At 40.6% G+C, this 26,833-nt stretch overlaps 1 protein-coding gene across 27 annotated transcripts in view; it reads right to left on the bottom strand.

Annotated features, from left to right (window-relative positions):
* DOCK9 (dedicator of cytokinesis 9) overlaps positions 1-26,833 on the bottom strand; it is a 234,727-nt gene that overhangs the window by 15,769 nt on the left and 192,125 nt on the right. For 21 of the 27 annotated variants that reach the window (XR_008318483.1, XM_053304835.1, XM_053304841.1 and 18 more), the window contains 9 exons: positions 24,994-25,131; positions 23,787-23,969; positions 21,747-21,860; positions 20,701-20,916; positions 18,531-18,588; positions 10,247-10,353; positions 3,404-3,526; positions 2,968-3,081; positions 2,281-2,316 (listed from right to left, as the gene is read on the bottom strand). Coding sequence is in view for 26 of the 27 variants with exons in the window: in XM_053304835.1 (XP_053160810.1) it covers positions 2,281-2,316; positions 2,968-3,081; positions 3,404-3,526; positions 10,247-10,353; positions 18,531-18,588; positions 20,701-20,916; positions 21,747-21,860; positions 23,787-23,969; positions 24,994-25,131 (1,089 nt within the window). In the remaining variant the exon portion in view is untranslated. The remainder of the gene's footprint in view (positions 1-2,280; positions 2,317-2,967; positions 3,082-3,403; positions 3,527-10,246; positions 10,354-18,530; positions 18,589-20,700; positions 20,917-21,746; positions 21,861-23,786; positions 23,970-24,993; positions 25,132-26,833) is intronic. The other 6 variants (XM_053304844.1, XM_053304854.1, XM_053304836.1 and 3 more) reach the window with 1 other exon arrangement.

The raw sequence follows: 26,833 nt of genomic DNA, 5'->3' as shown, positions 1-26,833 counted from the left end.
TATTTTGAACAAAATATTATTGTTATGAAAAAAAAGGGTTTTGACGTTTTCCAAATGGGCCATACAATACAAACCAAAGATGTTCTGGATCAGTTTTAATATAATGCTTACATTTATTTTATACATTTTTTTAATGGGACATATCAGCGTCTGTATACTAGCTGACTCATTTACTTTGAAGCCCAGAGCACAATCAATATGTTCCATGGAAGGTGTAAGCAAGCAAGGGTCTGCTTTCACACAGAAAGCCAGATCTGAATTAATGGGCAGGTTCACACATGATGCAGAACCTGGGTATGGATCAACCATGGTTTGTTTGCTTATCTGAACCCACATTGGGAAGAAACTTAGGTGTGTTTTAGGCCATAAAACTATTATTGAACCTGAGGTATAAAGTTAGTTTGTGAACTTCAGTTTGTGCTTACCTTGGCTGCATATGGCATCCAAACCAACAGTCTAAAGTTAAACCAAGTGTGTTTCAGTAGCACTGCCCATGCAGGGTCATTGTGTACAAAGACTCAAACCCAAAGCAGCCAGGAAACAAAGCCGTTCTAGGCAGCAAACACCCTGCACTGCTGCTCTGTGCTGAACTTAACTCCTTTCTAATCTGCCTAGCTATAAATAAGGACACTTCCCTATTCTCTGCTAGGAACCCAGTCCTGCAGCTTCTGTTTCCTTACCTATATTGTTCAATGCATACACATGCAAACTGGCCAAAGGCATTTAGCTTTTGAAACAAGATATCACAGAAATCACAGAAGGGATTAACAGATCATTGTAAACAGGTCTCCCTCCACCACTAAATCCATCTACTTTGAGTAAAATCCAGACTAATGTGACTAGAAGTGGGAAGAACATATCACTCATGCAATAGGGAGGGGCAATTTTATCAACCTCCTCTTCCCTTTGATGCTCTAAAAACATGTCCCTGAGAATTAAGGAACCTTCAGGAACTTTTTTTTGTGTAGGGAGTGGAGGATAGGTATCAGAGGCAGCAGAAAGAAGGAAGAATAACCGAAGATCACCCCCTTTCCATTGCGTGAGTGAAACATCCTTTCCCTCCTGCAGAGTTAGTATGAATCCTGTTCACTGTAGTAGGGTCTGGGAATAATGCAAGTGTCTGGGGCAAGTTTTGTGAGGGTGTTCAACTGATTCCTGAGGGGAAGGGGAATGTTGTTTGAAAATAGCTACTTAATACTTTAAATTGGTAAAATCTACTCCACAAGCAGTGCAGGGGCCACTCCCCATGAGGCAAAGTGAAGCAATTCTACAAATATTTATATACTGCTTTTCAATGAAAGTTCCCAAAGCGGTTTAACATAGATATAAATAAATACAATGGCTGCCTGTCTCCAAATGGCTCACAATCTAAAAAAGGAAACTTAAGATGGACACCAGCAACAGCCACTGGAAGAACGCTGTGCTGGGGATGCATAGGGCCAGATAGATAGACAATGACCTCATCCTGCATCTCTGGAGAGGGGAGCTGGTCTTGTGGTAGCAAGCATGACTTGTCCCATTAGCTAAGCAGGATCCACCCCATTTGCATTTGAATGGGAAATCACACATGAGCACTGTAAGATATTCCCCTTAGGGCCTCCCTGTGTAGTTTCTCCCCACTTGCCTAGTGCTAGTGCTGCCTCCTGATGCTGGCACTAACAGTCCCTACTTCTGTTCTAACTCCAGCAGCATGATCACATGCACTCTCTTTCAGAGCACACACAATCAAATTGCTTGAGCGGGGACAAGGGAAGTTCTCTTCATTGCCGCAAATTGCCCTGCTGAGCACAGCAGGGCAATGAGGAGAGGCCACCACACCACTCAAGAAGCTCTGTCCCTGCTGCTGCAAGCCCATTTCTAATCAGGACCAATCGTAAGAGAGTAGCTGATGAGAGAACACTTTGCCAAGAGAAAGGCAAGGCAAAGCAGGCTGGAACAGAATCCAGGCAGCAGGGAAGCAGGAGAAAGGGCAAGATCCGAATAAATCAAGATACAAAAAGATAGGCAAACTTTTGGTGATTGTCTGTGGCACCAATTCTGGTTTGTTAAATAAACCCAAATTAAAATAAACCTTTGCTGCACATGACGTGTGAACCTGCCCAATGTTTTAAGTTACAAACAAATATTCCTATCTGAAAATGAAATGGTCAATGTAATGCAAGGCACACAACATAGCAATGTATAAACGCAGGCTAGATTGACAATACCCACATCAAACTAAGCTTATATGCAGTAATCTTTACTGCATTGCTTGCTTTGGAAAGCAGTTACTGTAATTACCTCCACATCTGTTTCACTGTCTGTAAACTGGTATTGCTATAGTCATAAAAGACAACAGAATAAATGGAATGTTATATTACTCCAGTTGTACAATTCAGTACCCTCTATATAAACAGGGCAAAACTTGATTTTCCTCTAATTAACACACACATGCGTGTGAAAACACACACGCGCGCGCGCACACACACACACACACACACACACAAAATGTATCATTCCATTCTAGACAGAGAATGTCAGTGGAAAAAGTTTGGCTTTGATTCTCGTATAAGCAGCATGCAATACAAATATAGAACGTGTGCAGTTTTCTTCCATCAAGAGAACTGAATATTATTCTTGTGATGACTGACATATAGGTCAGACAGCAAATGACAGATCACAATAAAACACCATATAAACTGTTTAAGAGAAAAATCATGAAGGGCCATTAATGGAAAACTTACCGCTGCCTTAAGAAAGTAACAGTAAAGAAAAAAGAAAAGAGCAGAAAGTTTACTGATGAAGAAAATAGAATACAATTCAGAATACAATTATTAGCTCAATAGTCCATTAATTTCAAACGTACACAGTGGAGTATATCATATAGATATTACATAAATGTTGGTTAAAAGGATACACTGCAACATATCACATTATTTTAGATGCTAAGTTGGAGCAGAGAAAAAAATTACCCTGGACTGAGCTCACCTGTCCAAAAAATGCAACTCTGAAATATGTACCCAGCAATCTCTTTCCTGTATGCATAACCTCCGTGACTTTGCTGTACGCTCGATGCAGTGTGTCATACAGATGAGCTAGTTTCTAGAAGTAAAAGGAAAGACAGACTTCTTAAAAGTTCTGAAATACCACTAGATAGAGAAGAAAACGTACATAATTATCTGCATTCAACATCTGGGCAAGCTGAAATGCTAATATTTTTAGCTAATAATGCTAATATTTTTCATCCATAGCAGTGGCATCTGCTTGTCCATTTTAATCTCAATGCATGGAAAGGTATTAAGCCACAACTAACTTTAGCTGAGTAGGGGCCAATTTTTTTAAAAAAATTGATATATGACAGCTGTGACTGGTATTACATAAAATCATTATACAGTAGTATGAACAGTAGATTTATACTGAGTACCTCAAAATCTCTCCGCTTTTCATAGATTGGAATGATAAGCTTATAGATGTCAGCAATCAGTTCATAACGTTCAGCCTTCCATAGCCCATCTGCACATTGTTCTAACAATTCCATAAGTACATCCTAGTTATAGAAAGACAATAAAATGTACTGTGTTTTTAAGCACACAGAAACTATTTTGGAGCAATCTACATTTCCCCCCTCAAAAATAATTAATTTAAAATGAATCAATTCTAAGAACAGTGTCACAGTGTAATATTTTAAAATGTTTAAAATATAGTTAATGTACATATAAAATGTTATAAATTACACAAAGTAAAGGTTTACAGTTTCAATATCTATTCAACTGGATCAAAGTGATGCAATATATTTGTTCTATAAAATGTTTTGGCTAGAGAAACAAAGGTATACCAGGTATGCTGGTCCAAAAAGTCTTTTAATATAAGATATACCTTTAATTTTACAATGTTTCTGTTTCCTGAGGTAGTGGGATCAGGAGCAGGGCTGCCTTGAACTGATAGCAGAGAATAAGACTAGATATTACAAAGGAAATGCAGGGGTTCAGCTTTATGTTTCCCTAGGAGGCAATCCAAGGGAAGTTGCTGAGTAGGAGGGAGTGCTTATCTTTCCCTGCCTGCCAGTTCTTCCCTGCCCATGCCCCTCCAGCCATTTTTAACATATTCAGCCTGCAGCCAGGACCCGGAAACTACATTAAAAGGGAGAGAGAAAGAGCTTGGAGGCGGGGAGGCATTTGCAGAGGTGAATCCTTTGTTGTACACCACCCCAGAGCCTTCCGATGGGGCGGTTTATAAATGTAATAAATATATAAATAAATATCAGCATGGGAGAGGTCAAACACACTCCTCTTGCCACCAAAGTCATCCCTTTAAGTCAACAGTTCAGAGAACAGCAAGTCTTAGCTGGGTATTGTCCTTTCCCATTTAAGTTGTACAAGAATTTACATAGGAACATAGGAAACTGCCATATACTGAGTCAGACCATTGGTCTATCTAGCTCATTATTGTCTTCACAGACTGGCAGCGGCTTCTCCAAGGCTGCAGGCAGGAACCTCTCTCAGCCCTATCTTGGAGATGCCAGGGAGGGAACTCTAAACCTTCTGCTCTTCCCAGAGTGGCTCCATCCCCCGAGGGGAATATCTTAGAGTGCTCACACATCGTCTCCCATTCATATGCAACCAGGGCAGACCCTGCTTAGCTATGGGGACAAGTCATGCTTGCTACCAGAAGACCAGCTTAGTCAACAGCTTAAAACTCTCCTTCCTGCTCCCTCCCCCGCCTAGACATTTAAGCAGCATGTGATGAATTTTCCTATATCTATGCTGAGTTTTTATTGTTATTTATCAAAAGTACTGCTATTGAGCCATTATTTTAATACTTTGATCTGTACACAATATTGATTAAAAGGAAGGATAAAATATTTTAAATAAATCCTCCCCTGTAAATGGCCATCCTTCAACTTTACTTGTCAGCCAAGTAAAGGAAAACGGAGCAAGAACCTCTGTGAAACAGCACAAGCAGTGGATGAGAAAGAAACTGGAGGTGGGGGGTGGGGCCAAGATGGTGACCGGTTAGCAGCACCTTGCTCAAGCTCCGCACATTCACTGGACACAAACTTCCCCCAGGGCACCTTTCCCCCTAATTCATGATGTCATTGAAAGGGTGGGCGGGGGGCGAGAAACAGAGACAACAGAGTAAGTCCTTATAATGAAAACGGTGTCCGGGAGGAGGAGGCAGCAGAAACTACTAAAGCTCGATTCATTCTTATCAGCAGCAAGGCAAAGTGAAACCGTGAGTAATCCTTCTGACAAGACGCCCTTCATTAAATACAGATCTATGGCCGTGTGCACCAATGAATTGGAGAGCCTCCATGCCCCCAATAAGGAGTGTGCCAAAGGGGAGCCACCATTAAGCCAAACTGCTCCCAAATCTTCCAAGTAGCCTGGCCGAAGCCATCCCTTGGGAGTGAGAAATAGGGCCCCTAAATCTCCCAGGCATACCATACATCTCCCCCACTATCTTAAGATAACATCACTATCTTATAGTGATGAAAGATTTCTTCCATGGAAACTTATCCACATCAAACAGATATACATGAATGATTGCCCATGATGAAGAGGGTGACCTTGAAATGGGCATAAAACCCGGGTGCCTGTTGGGCACTAATTTTTGGTACTTTCATCTACTGTTATCTGCCTACATCAGAGGCATTGGCTGGCGTTTCCACTTCTGATATCTCTACACACCCACATCGGGGGAGCAGATATCTGGACACAGTACAGTGCGATTTATTTTCAGATCCCTTTCATCCAACATACGGTCATCTTCCCAGCACTTCTTTCGTATGGACATTTATGGACATTATCTTTGGTTATCATTTTGTCAGCATTCTTGTACATTTGTATTTTTATGGACATTAGCTTTGGGTATTATCATTTTTCCAGAATTCTAACACTCAGGAATATATATGGGTTTTGTTCATTCATTTATTCACTCATTCATTGCTTTATTTTTTATTGGTTATTATTAGGATTTTCATTTGGAATGTATATATAATTCATTATTATTCTTTATAGAGTTGGAACTATTTCCTATTTGATTTTGGTTCATATAGTAAATATTCTTGTTCATACTAATCGGTGCCTGGTATTTTAGTGGTAACAAATTTCCCTATATTGGGTTACATATGTACTATTCTGTACCCCACAGATTCACAGATTTAGTCAGTAGTTTCAGACATATCCTTTTTTGTCTGGCACAGGGTATTTTTGTTATTGTTTGTGGCTTCTTGTCCTGTGTGGTCCCTTATCTTGATAGTGATTAAGTAACTCTCAGCCAGCCTCTCCCTCCGTGTTGGCTCCAAGAATACCATGTCAACCAGAAAAAGACTCATTGACAACTTCCTCAGAGTTCTGCAGATCCACCAAACTCTCACTGATTTCCCCGGAAAGGACTCCTAAATATGGTCAAGCTGAAAAATTATACTGACCTCACTGTCTGAGATCCTAAAGTGCCAGATTTAAATCATAGAGATGAAAGATTTTCATTTTCTTCTGAGCAGAATAGGCTGTAAACATATTTTCCTAACATTTAAACAGCAGCTGTGCCATCTGAACTCCTACACTTGGGCTCACTGCTTAAGGGTACACAATTTACAAGCTATTCATATTTTTTTAGACCCGAGGGTCAGATTGCTCATCACTAGGAGGCTTATTGCTAACAGGAAAACCATCAGTTCTAACTTCAATAAACTCTCCCCCCACCCCATGACAAATCTTCCAGCAACTCTAACTTTTCACGTTAACTCATTGACAGAGAGCTCAAGCTGAAAGCAATTCACTCTGACTTTGCAGACCTCCAAAGAAAATTGGCAGAGGCTTAAAAAAAGCAAGGCCACTGATCGATTTTTTGGCAAGGCCTGAGGATTCAGAACCTGAGGCTTCTGAGATTTCTGACTGTGAGGTCCAGCCCTTGCAGGAGGTCACAAACTCACCCGCTAGCAGGCTGAGAAGGAGGCTTCCAGTGCATTTTGAGGACTTGTACCCAGAGAACAGTGAAAATGAGTTCCTGGTGATATTAGTCTCCAGCACCCTGAGGGTAACGACACCCCTTACCTTTGATCAAACAATATACTATGGCTATTCTAATCCACTTGGTTCTAGCTCACTATTACTAATCAATATGAATCTCCCACGACAGCGATGGAAACCGCAAATCAGCTCTATATGGGCTGAATTTGAATGCTATACAAATGACCTTCTTAGGGCCAATCCTGAAGCATTGGTGGTGTTGTGAGGCAACTTCAGCATCAGTTCAGGCTTGATGACAACACCATATTCTCTCAACATCAGCTCCCCACCCCCTGCTCAGATACCGAGCTCCTGCCCCTTAGCCACTTTTCAAGCTATGCGGGTCTTTGCCTATCACAAACAACTGCCAGACTTAACCTCCTAATTCTAAATGGCTCATTTGCAGGCAATCATCTAGGGGAACTCACCTATCTATCCGGCTCCAAAACAAGTACCACTGATTATATCTCTGTTTCCGGGAACTTGCTCCCTTTTGTTGAGAACTTTAAGGTCATACCTTACCTAGATAGCGATCACTTTCTGATCTCCCTTCAATTAGCGTCATTTACCCAACAGTCGTGCTTGGAGACGTGCTACGCTCCCACTATTCTACCTGTTGGTCTAGGCAGGTGTCATGCCAAATGGACCCCTCAGCTTGATCAAACATTAAAGGAATTGCTCACCATGGAACCCCTCCAGAGCTACTGGTGAGATATCACATCAATGGCACCTACCCGTGCTCCCCTGGTGACCTATGAGGACCTAGTGCATGAGCTACAAAAGTATCTAATCAGAAAGGCTCACTCCTCAACAAAGCCGCCTGTGTATCCATTCAAACCATCATTTGATAAGGACTGTGTAGAAGCTAGGAAATCCCTTGCCTCTACCTATCATATCCACAAATCTAGTACAGAAGCACAAGCTGCAACGGTCCTCTCACACCTTTTATACCTCATGAGACAATACAAACACCTACTGGCATGCAAGAAAAGAGAGGCCATGAAGGCCACCTGGTCTCATCTCATCCAGGTGGTCAAAGCAAAGGACTCGGCCACATTCTGGCACATCATGGCCAATCCCACCAGGAATGGTATGGCTCTGGCAGACTCTCATATCCCTCCAGTGATCTGGGAATCGGACTTTCAGAACCTGTATGAATATGCCACTGTGGAAGTGGGCCTCCCAATATTGGATATAAAAGATCTGCCCAGTTGGCCACCAGTCACTACAGCAAAGGCTGAGTCTGTGGTCTCCCAATCTAGAGTGGGAGAGGCCCCCTGTGAAGACATTATCCCTCTGGAGCTCATAAAAAAATAACTTAGAGTGATGGGCCCCAGTTCTGACCTCATGGTAGCATTCCCAAGGACTGGGGGCTGGCAATCATCATCCCAATATTCAAAAAGGTTTGTTGCCCCTGTCTCAAATATAAGCATGCTTCTTAGGAAACAGAATAACAGGCTATACTAGAAGCAGTCCAATAAGGCAATGAGACTGAAATTAACATCAGGCCTAAGCTTTCTTTTTCTTTTTTGTAACAACATTCTTCAAGTAATACTAGTACACTATGAACATTACAATACAGGTGACTGTTCTTTGAATAGATACTTGTCAAAGGCATGCAGTAATGTCTATTAATAGATACAAAAACCAATATTTTCTACCAAGTTGAAAGAAAATTTAGAAAATGATCAATACCAGATCTATCAACTTAGCTTTCTTAGAAATAAGTAGAAAACATATCATACAGTTTATCATGCAAATGATAAGCTGCAGAATAACAGTGTGTTTCCCTTAGGTTGTTTTTTTTTTAAATCAGTCATGTGTTTGCTTAAGAATAAGTTGATATTCTTAGGACATACGTATATGTTTAACAGGGTCTAGAGTTCATATCAAGATAAAGTCTTTGAGTCAGAGCATGTACATGGCAAAGAATGTGCAATAATTGTCCAGTGGAGCAAAAAACACAGTTGCCCCATAGGCTATAAAGATAAACATTTTCAAATAACTTGGAAATCATAAGCAATAATTTTACAGGAAAGAGATTAAACTATTCTGGAATAGATTCTCTAGAACAATAGTTGGCAGATTATTTTGTTGAATCCAAGCAGATGCATGTTGAAAGGAGCATATTTTCCCTTTTATGTTTAGGTAGTTATTTATTATTATTATTTCTTGTTTACACAGTCAGACAGGTGTTATTGCCTGGTTTGTTTTATCCAGACATCGAGTCTTTCCCAAGGACCTGGGATAGCTGAATTTTATTATCAATGTTGTTCCTGTTATAATAGATATTGTTACAGAATATAGGCTGTTCCCAGTAAAGTTGCTTTTTGTAATAGGCTGGTGGTGATTTCTGTGGCCCCTATGGTGTTGAGGTGCTCTTCAAGGTCTTTTGGAATTGCACCTAGGGCACCAATTACCACTGGGATTATTTTGGTCTTTTTCTGCCACAGCCTTTCAATTTCAATTTGTAGATCTTTGTATTTACAAATTGAATGATGATAATGATGATGATTATGACAGGCATGACAACGTAGCAGGGATGATACACTGGAACATCTGCAAAAAATACAAGCTACCTGTAGCCAAAAATTGGTGGGACCATAAAATTGAAAAAGTGGTCAAAAATGAAGATGCAAAAATATTATGGGACTTCCAACTACAAACAGACAAACATCTGCCACACAATACACCAGATATAACTGTAGTCAAGAAGAAAGAAGAACAAGTTAAAATAATCGACATAGCAATACCAGGGGATAGCAGAATAGAAGAAAAAGAAATAGGAAAAAAATCACAAAATACAAAGATCTACAAACTGAAATTGAAAGGCTGTGTCAGAAAAAGACCAAAATAATCCCAGTGGTAACTGGCACCCTAGGTGCAATTCCAAAACAACTTGAAGAGCACCTCAACACCATAGGGGCCACAGAAATCACCATCAGCCAATTATAAAAAGCAACTTTACTGGGAACAGTCTATATTTTGCGACGATATCTATAATAACCAACAGTACTGATGATAAAATTCAGCTATTCCAGGTCCTTGGGAAGGACTCGATGTCTGGATAAAACAAACAAGTCAATAACACCTGTCTGACTGTGTAAACAAGAAATAATTGTTATTGATATTGTTGTTCACCGCCTAGAGTCTTTGGAGGAGACAGTATATAAGAAAAATTTAATTAATAAATAAAAATAATAATATAATTATACAAACACAAATGAGATATATAAGTATGAATTGAGCTTGCATACTTCATTAAAGTGAACATCCTGCATCCCCACATCTTCCATCATTGAAGCCTCTTCATCTATATTTGGAGTGATTACTCTGAAGCTTATACAGCCTTGCTTAAACATTCCTGTGATTGAGAGAGAAATATATATATGAACTTTAGCAAGCAGATCAGTTCACTACAGGCATAAAAATCAAAATATGATAACAACAGATAAACAGGTTTCACTTCAAATGATCTTTGTATAGTTATATCATGGGAACATGTATAAAAGTATATCACTTCCTGATAGTGGAACACAGAGGCTAAATATTTTAATAATGCTTTCCCATAAACTGAACAATCCAACTGACAGCTACACGAAAAACAAATTTTGAAAATATGTGCAATGGACTGGCTCAGTGGCCAGCAAGGAGACATGTAGCAGGTTTGTCAAATCAAAAACCAGATTCTAGGATATCTGAACAAGTTGCACTGACTACATGGAGCTTTATGAATTAGCAATAAGAAGTCTAGAACAACTTCTGTGCTTACAATTCCTGAATAAGTGAATGTTTCTTATGTGTGAAAAAATAATATCTGTAGGTCCAAAACTGACCTGCAGGAAGGCTAATATTCAACACTTCTCCTTGACACACACATTCAAAAACTTCTGTTTTAATGTATACAATGAGATTTCTACTTCTCCATTTGAGGAAGCATTTAGTCATGAGAAGCCTGCCTGCCATTTCAAGTGGCACATTCAGAAGCCCATTACCACTATATTTGCTTTTGTGTGAATAAGGCTTCTGGGCACAAGCTGAAGACAGAAGAAAGCAGGGAAGGGAAGAAGCAGAATAGATATAGATTTAATTTTTAAAAGCAATAAGCATCTGTCATCAGTTCCTTGTTTTGTTATCTTTGCTTTAAAAAGTTTCTAATCTATGAAAAACAACAGGTTGCTTACCTGCAACTTTGACTCTTCTAGTCTCTGCACAGACACCATGTCTGAGGTTTTCAAGCTTTTATTAAATTCAAGCTATATGGTGGTAGTCCCACTCCCTCCAGTGGTATGCAAATGCACAGGCTTTCCCTCCTCAGTCTCTGGGTCTGCCAAGATGTCGAACTACAGAGGGGAGGATGGGAGGGCGTATAAGAGCACAAATGACCACTGGAACAGCCAAAGTTACAGATAAGCAAGCTGCTGTTCTTTGATATGGTCTCTGTGCTTCATACGAATGGCCTTATGGCAAGCTATATCCAATAAGGCCTCTTACCTGGAAGTGGGTGATCATGTGAAGAGCAGTTGCAGGTCCTCAGTGCCAAAGGACGCATCCTTATGGGCCGTGATGTCTAGGGCAAAGTGCCTCATGAAGGACGCTCAGGTCATAGCTTGGCAGATGACATCCAGAGGAACCACTCAGTCGAAGGCAGTGGATGCAGCAACAGCCCTAGTGGAGTGAGCCTTAATGCCCTTAAGGCAGTGGCTTTTTCACAATGTCATAACAAAGTTGGATCATTTGGACTACCCAAGCAGGAGAGAGTCTGAGCTGACGCCTGATTGCCAAGACATGGTCCATCATTGGTGCTGAATAAAGAGGGCAATGTGTGCCATTGTGGTCTGTGTTGAACATAGAAGGCAAGGGCTATCCGGACATCAAGATAGTATAAGTGCTGCTGAGGCCAGTAATTGGGGATCCAGAAAGAAAACTGGTAAGCTAAGTGGTTGAGAGCGGTGGAAGGAGGACATGACTTATGAAAGGAGGGCAATATCAGGTCGGAGGACCACTTTATGGAAGATGAGGTAAGCACATGAGGCTCTTAGCTTGCCAACTTGGCAACTGGAAGTGAATCTAGGATGACAAGTTTGTTGGTCAAGAGTCTGAGACCAGCAGTCAAAAGTAAAGGCTCATGAGGCAGGAGAACATTAGTGAAAGGTCCCACACGGGCATTATGACCAAGTCATTAGGGTAAAGGTGGGCTAAGCACTTCAGAAACTATTTGACTGTATGGTCCTGGAACCAGGAGGACTTCAGCAAGGGATATGAGCCACAATTGCCACCAAATGAACCTGGCGGGCGGAGGCTTTCAATCTGGACAGCTTGAGGCATAAAAGATAGGAGCAGAAGTCTTTTGAGGTGAGTGGGACATAGCTGTATCATTTATAGTTAGGAATAGTAGGAAAGGTTGCCATTTATGACTGTAAGACTTTCTTGTTGCAGGCTTCCTGGCTGCTATGAGGATGCATTGGAGTTCCTGCAGGAAGGAGGCCATATTCTCTACGCTGTGAGGTGAAGGAAGTCAGGATGGAGAAGTTTCCTGGAGGCTTGGGTAAGAAGGTGAGTATGTGCTGGCAGGCGAAGGTGAAGTCCAGCTGATATGTGAAGAAGTTTGGGGAACCATGACCTGTGTGGCCACCATGGGTCGATCTGGATGCAGTTGAGGCGCTGTGCTGAATCTTGAGGAGGACCTGAGGTATGAGCGGTATGGGTGGGGAGAGATGGGCAAAGAGAGCTGAACAGTTGAGGGTAAACGAGTCTCCCAGGGAGTGGCTGTCAAGGCCTGCCCTGGAACAGAAGAGCCTGAATTGATGGTTGTGGATAGTGGGAATCAAGTCTACTTCTGGGGTCTCCCAGACATGAAAAACAGAGTGGAGTATGGAAGTATTCAGCTGCCACTTATGTGAGTCCATCTGAGACCTGCTGAGGGCATCTGTTTCTTTGCTGGTTGTGCCCAGAATGTGCACTGCTATGGGAGTAATATGATGGTTTATACACCAGTGCCACAGGTCAATGGCAAGGAACAGAAGAGATGTGGAACTCGTGCCGCCCTGCCTGTTTATATAGGCTTTTGCTCTGGTATTGTCTGCCTGGACTCTCACCACTGAGTTCTGTAGAATGGGTGGGAAACCTTTCAAAACCTTGAATATTGCAAATAACTCGAGGTAATTTATACGGTGATATTTCTGCAGTGTCCCAGGTGCCATGGAGGAGAAGGTGCACAATATGTGCTCCCCAGCCCTTCTCTGAAGTGTCGATGGTGAGGACGGGATTCCAACTGACAGGTGGGAAGTGTGGGTCCAACAGTATATAGAATGGCAGACTAATATTGGTACCCAGAGATTGTTGGCTTGAGAGTACGTCTGCAGATCAAAGCTGTGGAACAACCAGTGTTGGAGAATGTGGGACTTTAGGCGTGTGTGGGACACAACATACATTGTGGACACCATGTAGCCCAGTAATTTCTGAATAGTTCTGACTGTGTAAGATGGTGTGGAGGCCACATTTGCAGCTAATGATGGGAGGGTATGAAGCCATCAGTAGGGAAGGTACAACCAGGTATTGAAAAAGAGGCCTATGAATTCTATAGATGTGAACGGAGTGGGATAAGAGACTTTGAATAACTGATTTGTAGGCATAGGCAGTTGAGAAAGTGTACTGTCATTGTAATGGTGGCCATAGTAGCACTTGTCGGGGTACGGCCAACAATCAGCCAACTGTCCAAGCATGGGAATATTTGGATTCTGCATTGTTGAAAGTGGGTGATGACTGGAGCCATGAACTGGATAAATACTCTGGGGGCAGAGCAAGACCAAAGGCTAGACTTGAACTGATAGGTCTTCATTCCAATCGTGAAATGGAGATACTTGTGATGTGGAGGCTGAAGGGAAAGGATAAGGGGGAACTGTGACTATTTAAAAACACATGTACATTATACAACCATTGAGTCCCCTGAGTCAAGGATGAGCCGTAGGCCCCTGTTATGTTTGGGCACTGTGAAGTAAGGGGAATAGAAACTGTTGGTGATTGTGTTGAAGATCGGTTCTATGGCAGGCTTTTCTAAAATAGAGGACGCTACTTCTCACAAGACAGAGTGGAAGAGGTGGTGACTGGCAGGAATAGAGGGGGTGTGCATGAGAATTCCAGTGCATAGCCAACCCAGATGATGGCAAGGACCCAGCAATCTGTGGTGATGAACTCTCATGCTTGAAAGTATGGTGGAAGGTGGGTTCCTGTACAGTGCATGTATGGACAGTCATTACTTAAGAACCTAAGAACAGCCATGCTGGATCAGGCCCAAGCCCTATCAGGTCGAGCATTCTGTTTCACACAGTGGCCCACCAGATGCTTCTGGAAAGCCCACAAGCAAGAGGTGAGGGCATGCCCTCTCTCTTGCCATTGCTCGCCTGCAACTAGTATTTACAGGCATTGTGCCTCTGCGGCTAGAGGTGACCTACAGCCACCAGACTAGTAGCCACTGATAGACCTGTCCGCCATGAATTTGTCTAAGCTCCTTTTAAAGCCATCGAATCTAATGGCCATCACCACATCCCATGGCAGATAATTCCATAGATTAATTATGAGCTGTGTGAAATAAGTATTTGCTTTTGTTGGTCCTGAATTTCCCAACTGTCAGTTTCATGAGACGGCCCCTGATTCTAGTGTTGTGGGAGGGAGAAAATATTTTTCCTGTCCACTCTCTCTACTCTATGCATAATTTTATACACCTTGATCATGTCTCTCCTTAGTCACTTCTTTTCCAGACTAAAGAGCCCCATATGAGAGAGCCAGCATTGTGTAGTGGTTGGAGTGCTGGACTAGGACCGGGGAGACTTGAGTTCAAATCCCCATTCAGCCATAAAACTAGCTGAGTGACTCTGGGCTAGTCACTTCCTAACCTACTTCACAGGGTTGTTGTGAAAGAGAAAATCAAGTATGTAGTACACTGCTCTGGGTTCCTTGGAGGAAGAACGGGATATAAATGTAAAAATAATAATAATAGTAATATGCTGTAGCCTTGTCTCATAAGGAAGGTGCTCCAGGCCCTTGATCATCTTGGTTGCCCTCTTCTGCACATTTCCCAGTTCTACAATGTCCTTCTTAAGATTCAGTGATGGCTTGTTTCATTGTGGAGAGGTCCTCTGGGTGGAAGATCCTTTGGGTGGAAGGTGGTTTCTTGCCATTCCTGGAGAATGTTTGGTTCCGAAAAGAGCGATCTGAGGTAGAGAACTGAGGAACAGGTTTGAATGGAGGAAGGCAGGTCCACCTACTAGGCCTGGCTGGAAGCTCATAGAGCATACAGTGTTACCAAGTTTCTTTAGGGTGTCGCATGTCTTTTCCCTAAAAAGGGTGTCTCCATCAAAGTGGAGATCCTCTATGTGCGAGCAACCATCATAGGCTAGGCCCGAAGAGCAAAGCCAGTTATGTCTGTGGATCGCAATGGAGGTGACCATAACTTTAGAAGCACACTCCTCCGAGTACCTTGCTAAATAGAATTCTTGTTTGACCAGATGCACCACTTCTCTCAAAAAGACCTTGGCAGGTTCTTTCTTGTCTTGTGGTAGGTGGTCGAGGAAAGGTGCAAGTTTCCCCCCAGAGAAAATGATTATACTGGATATTGTGTAAGCCTGGTAATTGGCAATTTTAAGGTGAAGCACTGAAACAGAATAAAGACGTGGTGGATCTCGAGGCAACGGGTTTGAGAGATGTGATGCCTTTGGTGGCAGAGACGGAGGAATTGGGTCTGACTAAGGGTTTGCAAGAGGTTGCCGTGGCAAAGCTTTGTCTTCTGAAGAAGGCTGTGGAGGGTTCTGAAGCACCTGGATGGTCTGTCCCAGGTTCCAAGAGGTGACCTGGAGTGAAATGTGCTGTAGCAATCTGCCCAGGAAACTGTCTATCTATTGGGATAGGCGTTGTGATAGTGGTTGGAGGACTAATCTCAGGCCCGAGTCGAAAGTTGGCCTCCATGTTGCCTATAAGGATCAGAATCTTGGTACGAGTCACAGTCAGACCTGGTTTCAGACTCATGGTATGGACCTTTGGGATGGTAGTAGCCATATTCAGGGTGTCTATCCCAATAAGTACTGATCCTGATATGAGTTGTGTGGTTGTCCCGAAACTGGATTATAGGGTTTGGCAGAGGACTGATGGGGAAAATATTGGGTCCATTCAGCATAAGGATCCCTGAGATAGCCCTCTAGATCCGATTGCACAACCTCATGCTCTGAGTTCCTTTACCAGACTTCACGGGTTTGAAGACTGGCCTAGAGTCTCCTCCGTTGGGATCAGGAAGGGGATATACCAGTTGTAGAGGGGCCAAAAGATCCAAGGCAAGTTCTTGTTGAGTGTCCAGATCCAAATGATGATCAAGGACGGAGAGAACCGCGGGGGTGACATGGAGAAAAATGAAAACAACACAAAAAATGAAAAGGTGAGGGTACTTAGAGAAGAAAGAGGGGAGGATAAAAGAAGGAAAAACAAAAAAACTATTTTTGGGGGTGTTGCAATGGAAACTCAGAATGTCTTCATGATGAAGTCAATCTGTCGGCAGACTAAGAAAGACTGAGTAGGGAAAGCCGTTGCACATGCATACCATGGGAGGGGGCAAGGCTACTGCCAAAAACCTCAAATTCAAGAAGCTTAGAAACTTCTGACATGGTCTCTGCACAGGCACATCACCAATTCGTGCAGAGCACAGAGACTATGTCAAAGAACTATTAGGTAAGTTGAACTACATCAACATGAATTTAAGAAGTGTTTACAGGCTGGGATCAGAGTGATTTGTTTTCAATAGGCCAATGTTGCAAACCAGCTGTATCCCTTAGATGTTACTGCAGTGGTGCGAGAGCCACTTCTATGGGTTCACCCCATAGTGCTTCTGCAGCATAAAGAACCACTATGATTGGGAGATGCCAACCATGAGCGTCTTGCCAAACAACCAGGGTCACTGGCTAGTAAAGAATTGTGATTGGCCTCTCCTATATAGGCCTTTAAATATTACAACAACATCATGCAATGAGTCACAGAAAAATGGCTCCGCACCACTGTTGTATCTATTATCAAAAACAATTATCTCTGTAGAAGTCAGACTGTTCATATCAATTTCTAACTATTAATTTGTGCAATTAAATAATAGGGTTGTACCAAATCTTCACACATAGTTTGGTGGCAAAACATGTAAACTCTTTCCTTGCATTTATCACCATCACATACTGTTCACCACCAACTTGCAGTCGAAAATTTTCTCTGGATTCCCAGCTTTAGAACAATTAACACATATATTCACATATCCCAACCAAAAACCAGGGGTCTGAGATGACAGCCAAAGCAGGGATTGCATAGGCAGAATATGGTTACATAGTCAAATCAGAGTGGTGGCAAGAAACACTGCCTCACTCTGAACAGATATCCTAATGATGGGATGTAACTAAATTTGTATTCATGAGTCTCCCATCCATAAAGCCATTGGTTCCAGGGCATAGTCTGAGGGCACATGATACTGCCATATTGTTGAAGCTGGGGAGGAAACCTTGTCTTGTGCTAGCAAGTGTGACTTGTCCCCTTTGCTAAGTAGGGTCTGCCTTGGTTTGCATTTGGATGGGAGACTATATGTGAGCTCTGTCTGCTGTAAGATATTCCCCTTAGGGGATGGGGCCATAGTTCAGTGGAAGAGTATGTGCATGCAGAAGGTCCCACGTCACTCCTTCACATCTCCAGGAGAGACTCCTGCCTATAACCTTGGAGAGCTGCTGCCAGTCAGTGTAGACTAGAGATTCTCAACATTGGGTGACCAGGTGTGACTGGACTTCAACTCCCATAATCCCCAACCAAAGGCCACTGGGGCTGGGGATTATGGGAGTTGAAGTCCAATAACATCTGGGGACCCAGCGTTGAGAATCCCTGGTGTAGACAATACTGAGGAAGATGGACCAATGGTCTGACTTGATATAAGGCAGCTTCCTATGTTCCTAAACTAAGCAGGTCTAGGTCTGTTTAGTGTCTGGATCGGTGACTGCCTGAGTACCTCCTATATGCAATTTTGTGTTTCATGATGGAAGGAAGGTGGGATACAAATGCAGCTAAGTACCTAAGAGAGAGGACAATGCTTTCTGCTCTCACTTGGAATAGATGTATATATTTCACAGGACCACCTCTGCAAACAATAATTGGAACAAAGATGAAGGGGAGGTATGTAGTTTTTCACAAAATGTGCCCTCTTGTTTTAGCTCAGCTTTTTAGCTAGTTAGAAATACACTTCAGTGATACGGAAATTCATGACTCTCTAAAGTAGCATTTGTACTTTCAATTCAGTCAATATTTATTATTACAGGTTATACAGTAGTAGTAAAATTATTATTAGTAGTAATAATTATCTCCTGATATACTCTACTATAGCATTTTCTGTGACAAGTTAATGGACAGAATGTGGTAAGCCATTAGTTTGTGTTCTCGTCCCTGTAGCAGTGTTATTTATTTCATGATACATTAAAAAAAGTTTAGTATTCAGTACTACATAAATAATACTAGTAGCTGTGTGATTAATACCTTTTCGCAGAAGATATTCTGCCACCAGAGCTGTTACATGTACGTAGCACATGGCTGCCTAAAACATGAATGAAAGCAACATTACACATTTTTTCAAGTGACAACTGGAAATTCTGAAAATATCTATAGTAAAACTTGGAAGCTGGAGAAGCACAGAACTCTAATGACTATAGTATTGTCATGTAATTGGAAGAAAATGTGTCAACATCTATTAGTATGCAATAGCAATCTTCAAAAAAGTAAATACAAACATAACATTCTCTAGACTGCTCCATTTATAGTGGAATTATCTCCTTCCCTGCTCCCACAAAGTTCTTCTCCTCTCCCTTCTATGTTTTCCTATCATTATAGATTAATAATAACAAGCTATGGTTAACACTAATGAGGACTGTCAAAAAACGTGGCTTACAAATTAATTTCAACCTATGCTTTAAATCATGGTCAAGCAGCAATCAGTGCCGATCGCTATTTGGATGTAAATAGAAACTATACTATTTACTAATCATGGAAAGGAGGAAATTCTGTGTATAAGAAGGGAAAGGTAGTCTTCAGCATATTCCCAGTCATCAGATGGTTTAGACTGGGAAACACAATATCTGAACTGAATCCATGGTATTTACCATCCAAGTGTTAATTTTGCTCAAGAATGAACTACGATACATACATCTAGAAATGAATTTGTGACCTTGGCAATCATGCCTATTGATGCAAACACAGAAAATTGAATTTTCTTAGCCTGTCAGCAATTTTGTAACACGATGCTGACAACTATTTGACCTTGATTACAAAATGCGTAGTTTTATGTTTCTTTCTTGCATTTCTATCCTACCTTTTTACCAAAGAACCCAGTGTGGCATATATGGTTTTTCCTTCCCCCGCTGTACATCCTCACAACAGTGCTATGTAGTAGGTTAGGATGAGAGTGATTAGCCCAAGGTTACCTAATAAATATCAAGGCGGTTTGGGGGGGGAACGACTTGATCTCCCCCAGTTGTAATCCAGCACTCTAACTACAACATCACACCGACTTTCAAAGATGTATAAATGCTAATATTACAAGCCTATGCCAAATATTATCTAATGTTTATGTTAGCTTAAAAGTAGCAAGTTGGATGCAAGAATAATGATTATTTTAAGGGAGGGGCATACTCAGTCATTTCACCAATGATTTTAATTGTTTCACTACTATTCAGTACTTTTTTGTCTCTGAAAATTGAGTAGAAGCAGCTCCACTTCTGACTCAGTGACGGGGCAAATTTCTATGAGCCTCTCATCATGAGGAAACACTCTGTCTGCTGAAAACCCTAAGGGTCACCATAGTTCTCAGGGACATATTTTCAGGTGACACTAAGGGCTCCCAGGAGAGAAATACTCTCTTTCTTACACATGCATTGGTGCAGCATTAGTTTGAAGGGTTAGTGTTTCTCCCATTGCACTGTTCCTTTATTATTCATGAAGGCAGCCATAGTAATTCAGATACATATTCTTTAGAAACTAAATTTATTTATTTATTTATTGTTAAATTTATATACTGCCTTTCATTAAAACAATCCCAAGGCAGTTTACACAGAATTTAAAAACAAGATTGTAAAAATGACACAATTAAAATATTAAGCTAAAAATATAAAACAAATCTGATTAAAAATTTAAAACACAAGCATAAAAACAGTACAAAATACAAAGAAGCAGCAGCAGAGACAATCATATAAAAGCCTAGGTAAAAAGCCAAGATTTAACATGCTTTCTAAAAACTGTGATGGAGACTAAGGGGTGAATAGCCACCGGGAGAGCATTCCAGAGTCTGGGGGAAGCAACAGAGAAGGCCCTGTCCCTCCTAAATGGAAATCATTTTTACTAGAAAGCTGATGACTAGGAGGGAAGCTTGTAAAATGTTTCCCCATTCCCAGTACCCAAATAACTCTTGTTATCCTGGGAGCAGGAGCCCCAGAAGACATCTGCAGGATTATGGGTGAGGAAGCCCCAATCAGTGAGGGACTATATTTAGTCTAGTTTCTTTTTAACCATAGCATAAGCCATCTTAACAACTGTGGTTAGAAGTGGGCTATAAATATTTCAAATAATAATATAGAAAAATTACAAATATTTTCCATAACAGTAACATGAGCTCACAAAACGTCACTAAAATTGAAGTACTCGCTGTTTTGCTTACCTCTGAAAGATCTCCATTTTTAACATGAATTCTTGCCATACTATCCAGCCATGTCTTCCTGAGTTCAGGTGTGCTGGCATAAGACTTTGCCAAACTGTACTGTAGATCCACAAGCATTTCTGGATCATTTTCATGCTCCTTCATTTGTGCTGTAGCCATCAGGACTGTACGAATGCGTTTTGTCAAATCCTTTACATCAGAAGGGAATGTAGTGTGCTAGATAATGTGACAGAACAATGAGATATACAAAGAGGGCACCAGAGTAGTGGGAAACTAAGCTGTGCACATATCCAGATTTTCCCACCAGCTCCAGGGCCTACTGTTAGCCTACTGTTTCCAGTGAGCAAGAAAAATCAAGAAGTGTGAAGGAGGACTTGAGGAGGAACTGTGTGTGGCAGGGAGGTTTAAAGTTTAAATGGCCACTCTCCGCACTTCCCAGCTGGCATATGTGGAGGCTAAAAGAATCTGCAAGAGAAGCACCTGACCACCCAAATGGCCTCTTTAAGTCCCCCATCAGCTGATAGGCAGGGTTTTTTAAAGTTTAAATGGCCATTCTCCCAACATTCCCAGTTGGTGTGTAGGGAGGCTTGAGTGGCTGAGACAATTTAGTTATGGCTGGGGGTTGACCCTTGAATAAGCAAAACTACTCCCCATGATAACTAGATTGGTATATAGGCAGCTGGCCTACGAATAACATACTGCAGGAAATGAATTCGTGAATATTGAGGGCCACCTGTACTCACAACTAGCAGCTGGATTAGAAAAATATCGGTTTCATTATCAGGATAATCCTAGAAGCATTTCTGTGCATTTTGTTATTTGCTTGTACAGCACTTTAAGTACTACTGGTCAAACAAATGAGTATGCATTTTCCAAATAAGCAACTAATTAACTAACTAATCAATCTTAGTGAGGGTTACGCATACAGTAAATAGACTTATTGAGAGTTGAACTGTAAAGTTCACATGGGTGTTGTACCGATGTTATGGGAATAGCGCTAATAGAAGCTAATTCTGTATACCAACATAGAAATAGGTACTACAAACCTTGGTAAGTCTGTCACTGTTAGCACAATTATTAATGATGGAAAGAGACTGCTGAAATCTGGTTCCTCCAATTCCAACAACATCTGCAATCAACTGACTCACAGAAATGATAACCTGAAAAGAAGAAGCCAGAAGCATGATCAAGTATCTGAGTATCATAAGACAGTTTTAAAAATATACATCAAATTAGATTCAAAAATTAATTTTGTCTTTTAAAATATATTATGTATCAGAAAAAAATTCATGTTCTTCTTTGTTTTCCATCAATAATGAACACCTTAATAAAATCTAGTTTACAGTGAAAATGTGAAAATACAGCCACCACATTACAAAATAATGATATACTATTAATTAGAACCTGGTAAATGTTATCTTTTACCTGTTTCTTTGATTTGCATTTTGGTTTTATTAAATAGATGCACCACATACACTCTTTTCTGTCATCCAAGAATGATGTTATCCTCCAGGTGATTTAATTCCAAAGCATGAGAAAACAGATGAGGATTGCAAAGAGAGTATCATATTGCCCTGCATGTCAGTAATTGCCTAGTTTTCAAATCTTTATTGTTACGGTCATTTGACCAGCAAAACACAAAGTACAAAAGCTCTACATAAAAGTGAGCTTTACATAAAAATGAACTTGGTCAAATAATGTCAGTAATTGCCTAGTTTTATGTGTCTAATAAGTTGTCTCCCAGTTACTTGAATCACCTTCTTACAGCTTGAAGTGAAGCAAAGGTGAGGGGGGAATCAGATAAGCTAGGACTCCATATGAGGTCCAAAAGGCAAAAAAGTGAAGCAGAAATGAGTGATCATAATATCCGGCCTTCCTGAGCATGTATGATATTAAGATGCTTCCCTTTCCATTGGAAAAGAATCCAAAAATTTCAAACTCGTAGGAGAGGGGAAAAGGGAGAAATCGGATGCAACATCGCTGTATATAAAGTAAGATTACATCACTGTAGTTTTAATGAACCCTTATTAATTTAATGCATCACACACAACATTTGCAGGCTATCTAGAAACATTAGTGAGTTGAATGAAGCAGCAGAGGGTGCTCCTCTACACAGCTGCTGGATATAAAGAATTTTATGCCACTACAGCAACATTTGATGAAAGGTAATCTATGTGGCTGCAAACTGAAAGACTATGTTGCTATGTACACAACCATGTATTTAAGACATGATCGCAGAAAATGTCACTATTTAACATTTGTAAAATCTCAGGGGTGGAATTCTAACTTGAGAAGAAGGTAGATCTTGTGAACTATTGAGAGCTAGAGGATATAACTTGTGTACATGCATATTCCTAGAATATGTATATATTCTATAGAGTGCATGAGAATTCTTGTACTTAATCAAATTTTTATATTTAATACTGTCCTTTTAAAGAGAAGGATCATCTGCAGGTGGAGATACATTCAAAAAGAATAATGAAACTTATTCCCATAATACTCAATAACATACCAGAGGCCAAACTGGCTTATTTAATGTGATCATAGATGTGCAGACTATTGCAAGCCTGGGCATGCAACATGAAATAGCCAGGCTAGGTCTCTGCTTCTGTTTACCTTTTTTATGGTTGGTGTTTTTTGGTGTTTTATGGTTTTTACTGTTTAACTGATTTTAAGGTTTTAAATGTGAATTTTTAAATGGAGTTTTATTGTATTTTAACTTTTGTAAACCGCCTTGGGATGCCTTATGAAAGGCGGTATAAACATTGAACAATAAAATATAATAAAATAAACATATGCACCACCACCATCACTCTGGAGCTTGCTGTAATCTATTTATCCTGTAGTCTATATTATCCTTGAAATCCACATGCACACTCATACACATTCTACATCCACATGCACACTCATACACACATTCTAAAATAAGAACATTAACCTGAAATTTAGTTTTGTAAATATCTGTTTTCTTTTAAGCTAACTTAAACAAAAGATTAAATACTGAGGCTCCCCCAAACAATAACTAGGCTGGGCCCACTTAGCCTACCCTGAATTCCAACCAAACTAAATCGACATTCTATATTGACCTGTAAGTGCGTCCTTACAAATGACCTCTTTCCTGTATAATCAAAATTATTCCTCATCAAGAAATAAAGGAGTTGTGAAGCTTCAGTTCGAACAGAACTCAGTTTGGAGTTGCAGCACTTCAAAATTTCATAGCACAGTGCAGAACACATGTCAGCTCTCCCTTCATAAAATGTAGACGGAAACTGCAGAACATAAAAAAATACCTTTTGATTTCCTCAAAAAAAGTGAGACCATCAAGTATCAATCTAATATCAAAGTAAACATACCAGAATCAAGCAATCTATTCTATAAATCAAATTGCCTTTACTTTACAAGAGGTCTTTAAATACAATTACTTTAAATTATTTAAACAAAAGGGAGGGATCTAAACATATAAATCAGTGTGTTTGGGAGCCTTAATGTTATCCTTGAAATCAAGTCCACAACACTTAGTAGCCAACAAAGGAAAAAAAAAATCTAACCTGACTACCTCACCTAAATTAGTAATTTGTGGCCTGTAAGGAAAAGTTGCAACCTCTTTCACACAAAACCAAAGCAAGAGCAGGAATTTAGTACTTGATTCCAAATACTAGAGGAGGACAGAATACAGATCTGTGGCTCCCATAGGCTGCAGATGGCACCTTCGATAGTGTCCATCACTTGTTTTGAAGACTCAGTTCTATACTGCCTCTGCCCCAGTGTTAGACCTGTTAGTGCTTGATGTCTATCTAGCACCATACAGTCTGTGTTGACACAGCAATGGAAAGCCACTACTGTCACCCTGACTGGCTGATATGGGTATTATAGCTCTGGCTACAATATGGATATTGTAGCTCTGTGCCTCTACTACTCTGTTGCGAAGTGGGGCCCACCCAGGTCCACAAGGAGATATAGAAGCCTACTTCTGTGCACGCATCACCTCTCGTTCAGTTGCAATGTCACTGACTACTCAGCTGAACTCAGCAAGCAACTTAACTGAAGCCAAAACCTACGTTACAGATTAAAGCTCCACCAGTCTCCTAAAAGTAGCCATTTGTGTGGTTCAAGTATGACCACTGAAACTTGGGGCAAGTTCTGAAAAATAATCTGGACGCAAGAGGCTGCTCTCTGGGAAAACAAATGAACTCACACTCAAACATCTTTGGTTATGCACCTTCAGAAAACTCCCATCAGCCAGTGAAAATGTGTTATACACAATTTAGGAAATTAACATTTCAAGGAACTCACCTTATAAATTAGTGATCTTAAAGCATTGAAGACGCTTTTTAATGATGTTTCCGACTGGTTTTTTTTCAGAAAGCAAAGGTATACACCAAATACCTTTTTCATTAGCGGATTATGCCCATGATCCGTCAGTAATTGATTCTTTAAAAAAGATAATTATAAGCATAAGATAATTTATATTTGACAATGCCACAGAATCAAATAAACCAAATACCTTTAAGTTCCTGGTTGTATTATAGACCTACTGATGGAATGTTGCCCTGGTGGCTATATGGGGCTACTGGTTGACATACTGTGGAAAATTACTCAAAGTAATCTCACTGAAATTAAAGATGTTAGGCTATTTTGTCCTTTTAGGAACATAGGAAGCTGCCATATTTATTATTATTTCTTGTTTACACAATCAGACAGGTGTTATTGACTGGTTTGTTTCATCCAGACATCGAGTCCTTCCCAAGGGCCTGGGATGCCGACATTTTGTTATCAATATTGTTCTTGTTGATATCGTCACAGAATCTAGGCTGTTCCCAGTAAAGTTGCTTTTTGTAATTGGCTGATGGTGATTTCTGTGGCCCCTATGGTGTTGAGGTGCTCTTCAAGGTCTTTTGGCATTGCACCTAAGGCGCCAATTACCACTGGGATTATTTTGGTCTTCTTCTGCCACAGCCTTTCAATTTCAGTTTGTAGATCTTTGTATTTTGTGATTTTTTTCCTATTTTTTTTCTGCTATCCCCTGGTATTGCTATGTCGATTATTTTGACTTGTTTTTCTTTCTTCTCAACTACAGTTATATCTGGTGTATTGTGTGGCAGATGTTTGTCTGTTTGTAGTCGGAAGTCCCATAATATTTTTGCATCTTCATTTTCTACAACCTTTTCAATTGTATGGTCCCACCAATTTTGGGCTACAGTTAGCTTGTATTTTTTGCAGAAGTTCCAGTGTATCATCCCTGCTACCTTGTCATGCCTTTATTTGTAGTCAGTCTGTGTGATCTTTTTACAGCAGCTGATTAGGTGGTCCACTGTTTCTTCATTATTTATTATTATGATTAATTCAATTTCTGTACCACCCATCCAAAAATGACTCAGGGCAGTTTACACAGAGAAATAATAAATAAATAAGATGGATCCCTGTCCCCAAAGGGATCACAATCTAAAAGAAACATAGGATAGACACCAGCAACAGTCACTGGAGGTACTGTGCTGGGGTGGATATGGCCAGTTATTCTCCCCCTGCTAAATAAAGAGAATCACCACATTAAAAGGTGCCTCTTTGCCAAGTTAACCATATACTGAGTCACACTATCGGTCTATCTAGTTCAGTATTGTCTTCATAGACTGGCAGTGGCTTTTCCAATGTTGTAGGCAGGAATCTCTCTCAGCCCTATCTAGGAGAAGCCAGGAATGGAACTTGAAACCTTCTGCTCTTCCTAGAGCAGCTCCATCCCCTAAAGGAATATCTTATAGTGCTCACACCTAGTCTCCCTTTCATACGCAACCAGGGTGGACCCTGCTTAGCTAAGGGGACAAGTCATGCTTGCTACCACAAGACCAGCTCTCCTCTCTTATAAAGGAAGCTGCCATATATTGCGTCAGATCATAGGTCTATCTAGCTCAGTATTGTCTACACCAGGCGTACACAACTCAATTGACCTGGTGGGCCAAAACCAACTGTGACTTGGTTCATGGGGGCAGAGGTCAATTTTTAGGATGCAGATTATTAAAGTAACACTTAATATCAATTAATTAATTAAATCAAATTAAAGTGAAATTAATTAAAATGAATTTAATCAAAATTTAACTTTTGACGTATTGGCAGGCCAATATTAATTTAAATTAATATG

The sequence above is a fragment of the Hemicordylus capensis genome, chromosome 3 (assembly GCF_027244095.1).
Source record: "Hemicordylus capensis ecotype Gifberg chromosome 3, rHemCap1.1.pri, whole genome shotgun sequence".
Lineage (NCBI taxonomy): Eukaryota > Metazoa > Chordata > Lepidosauria > Squamata > Cordylidae > Hemicordylus > Hemicordylus capensis.
Note: the sequence above shows the minus strand (reverse complement) of the source record. Positions and strands in the feature narration are given on the sequence as shown.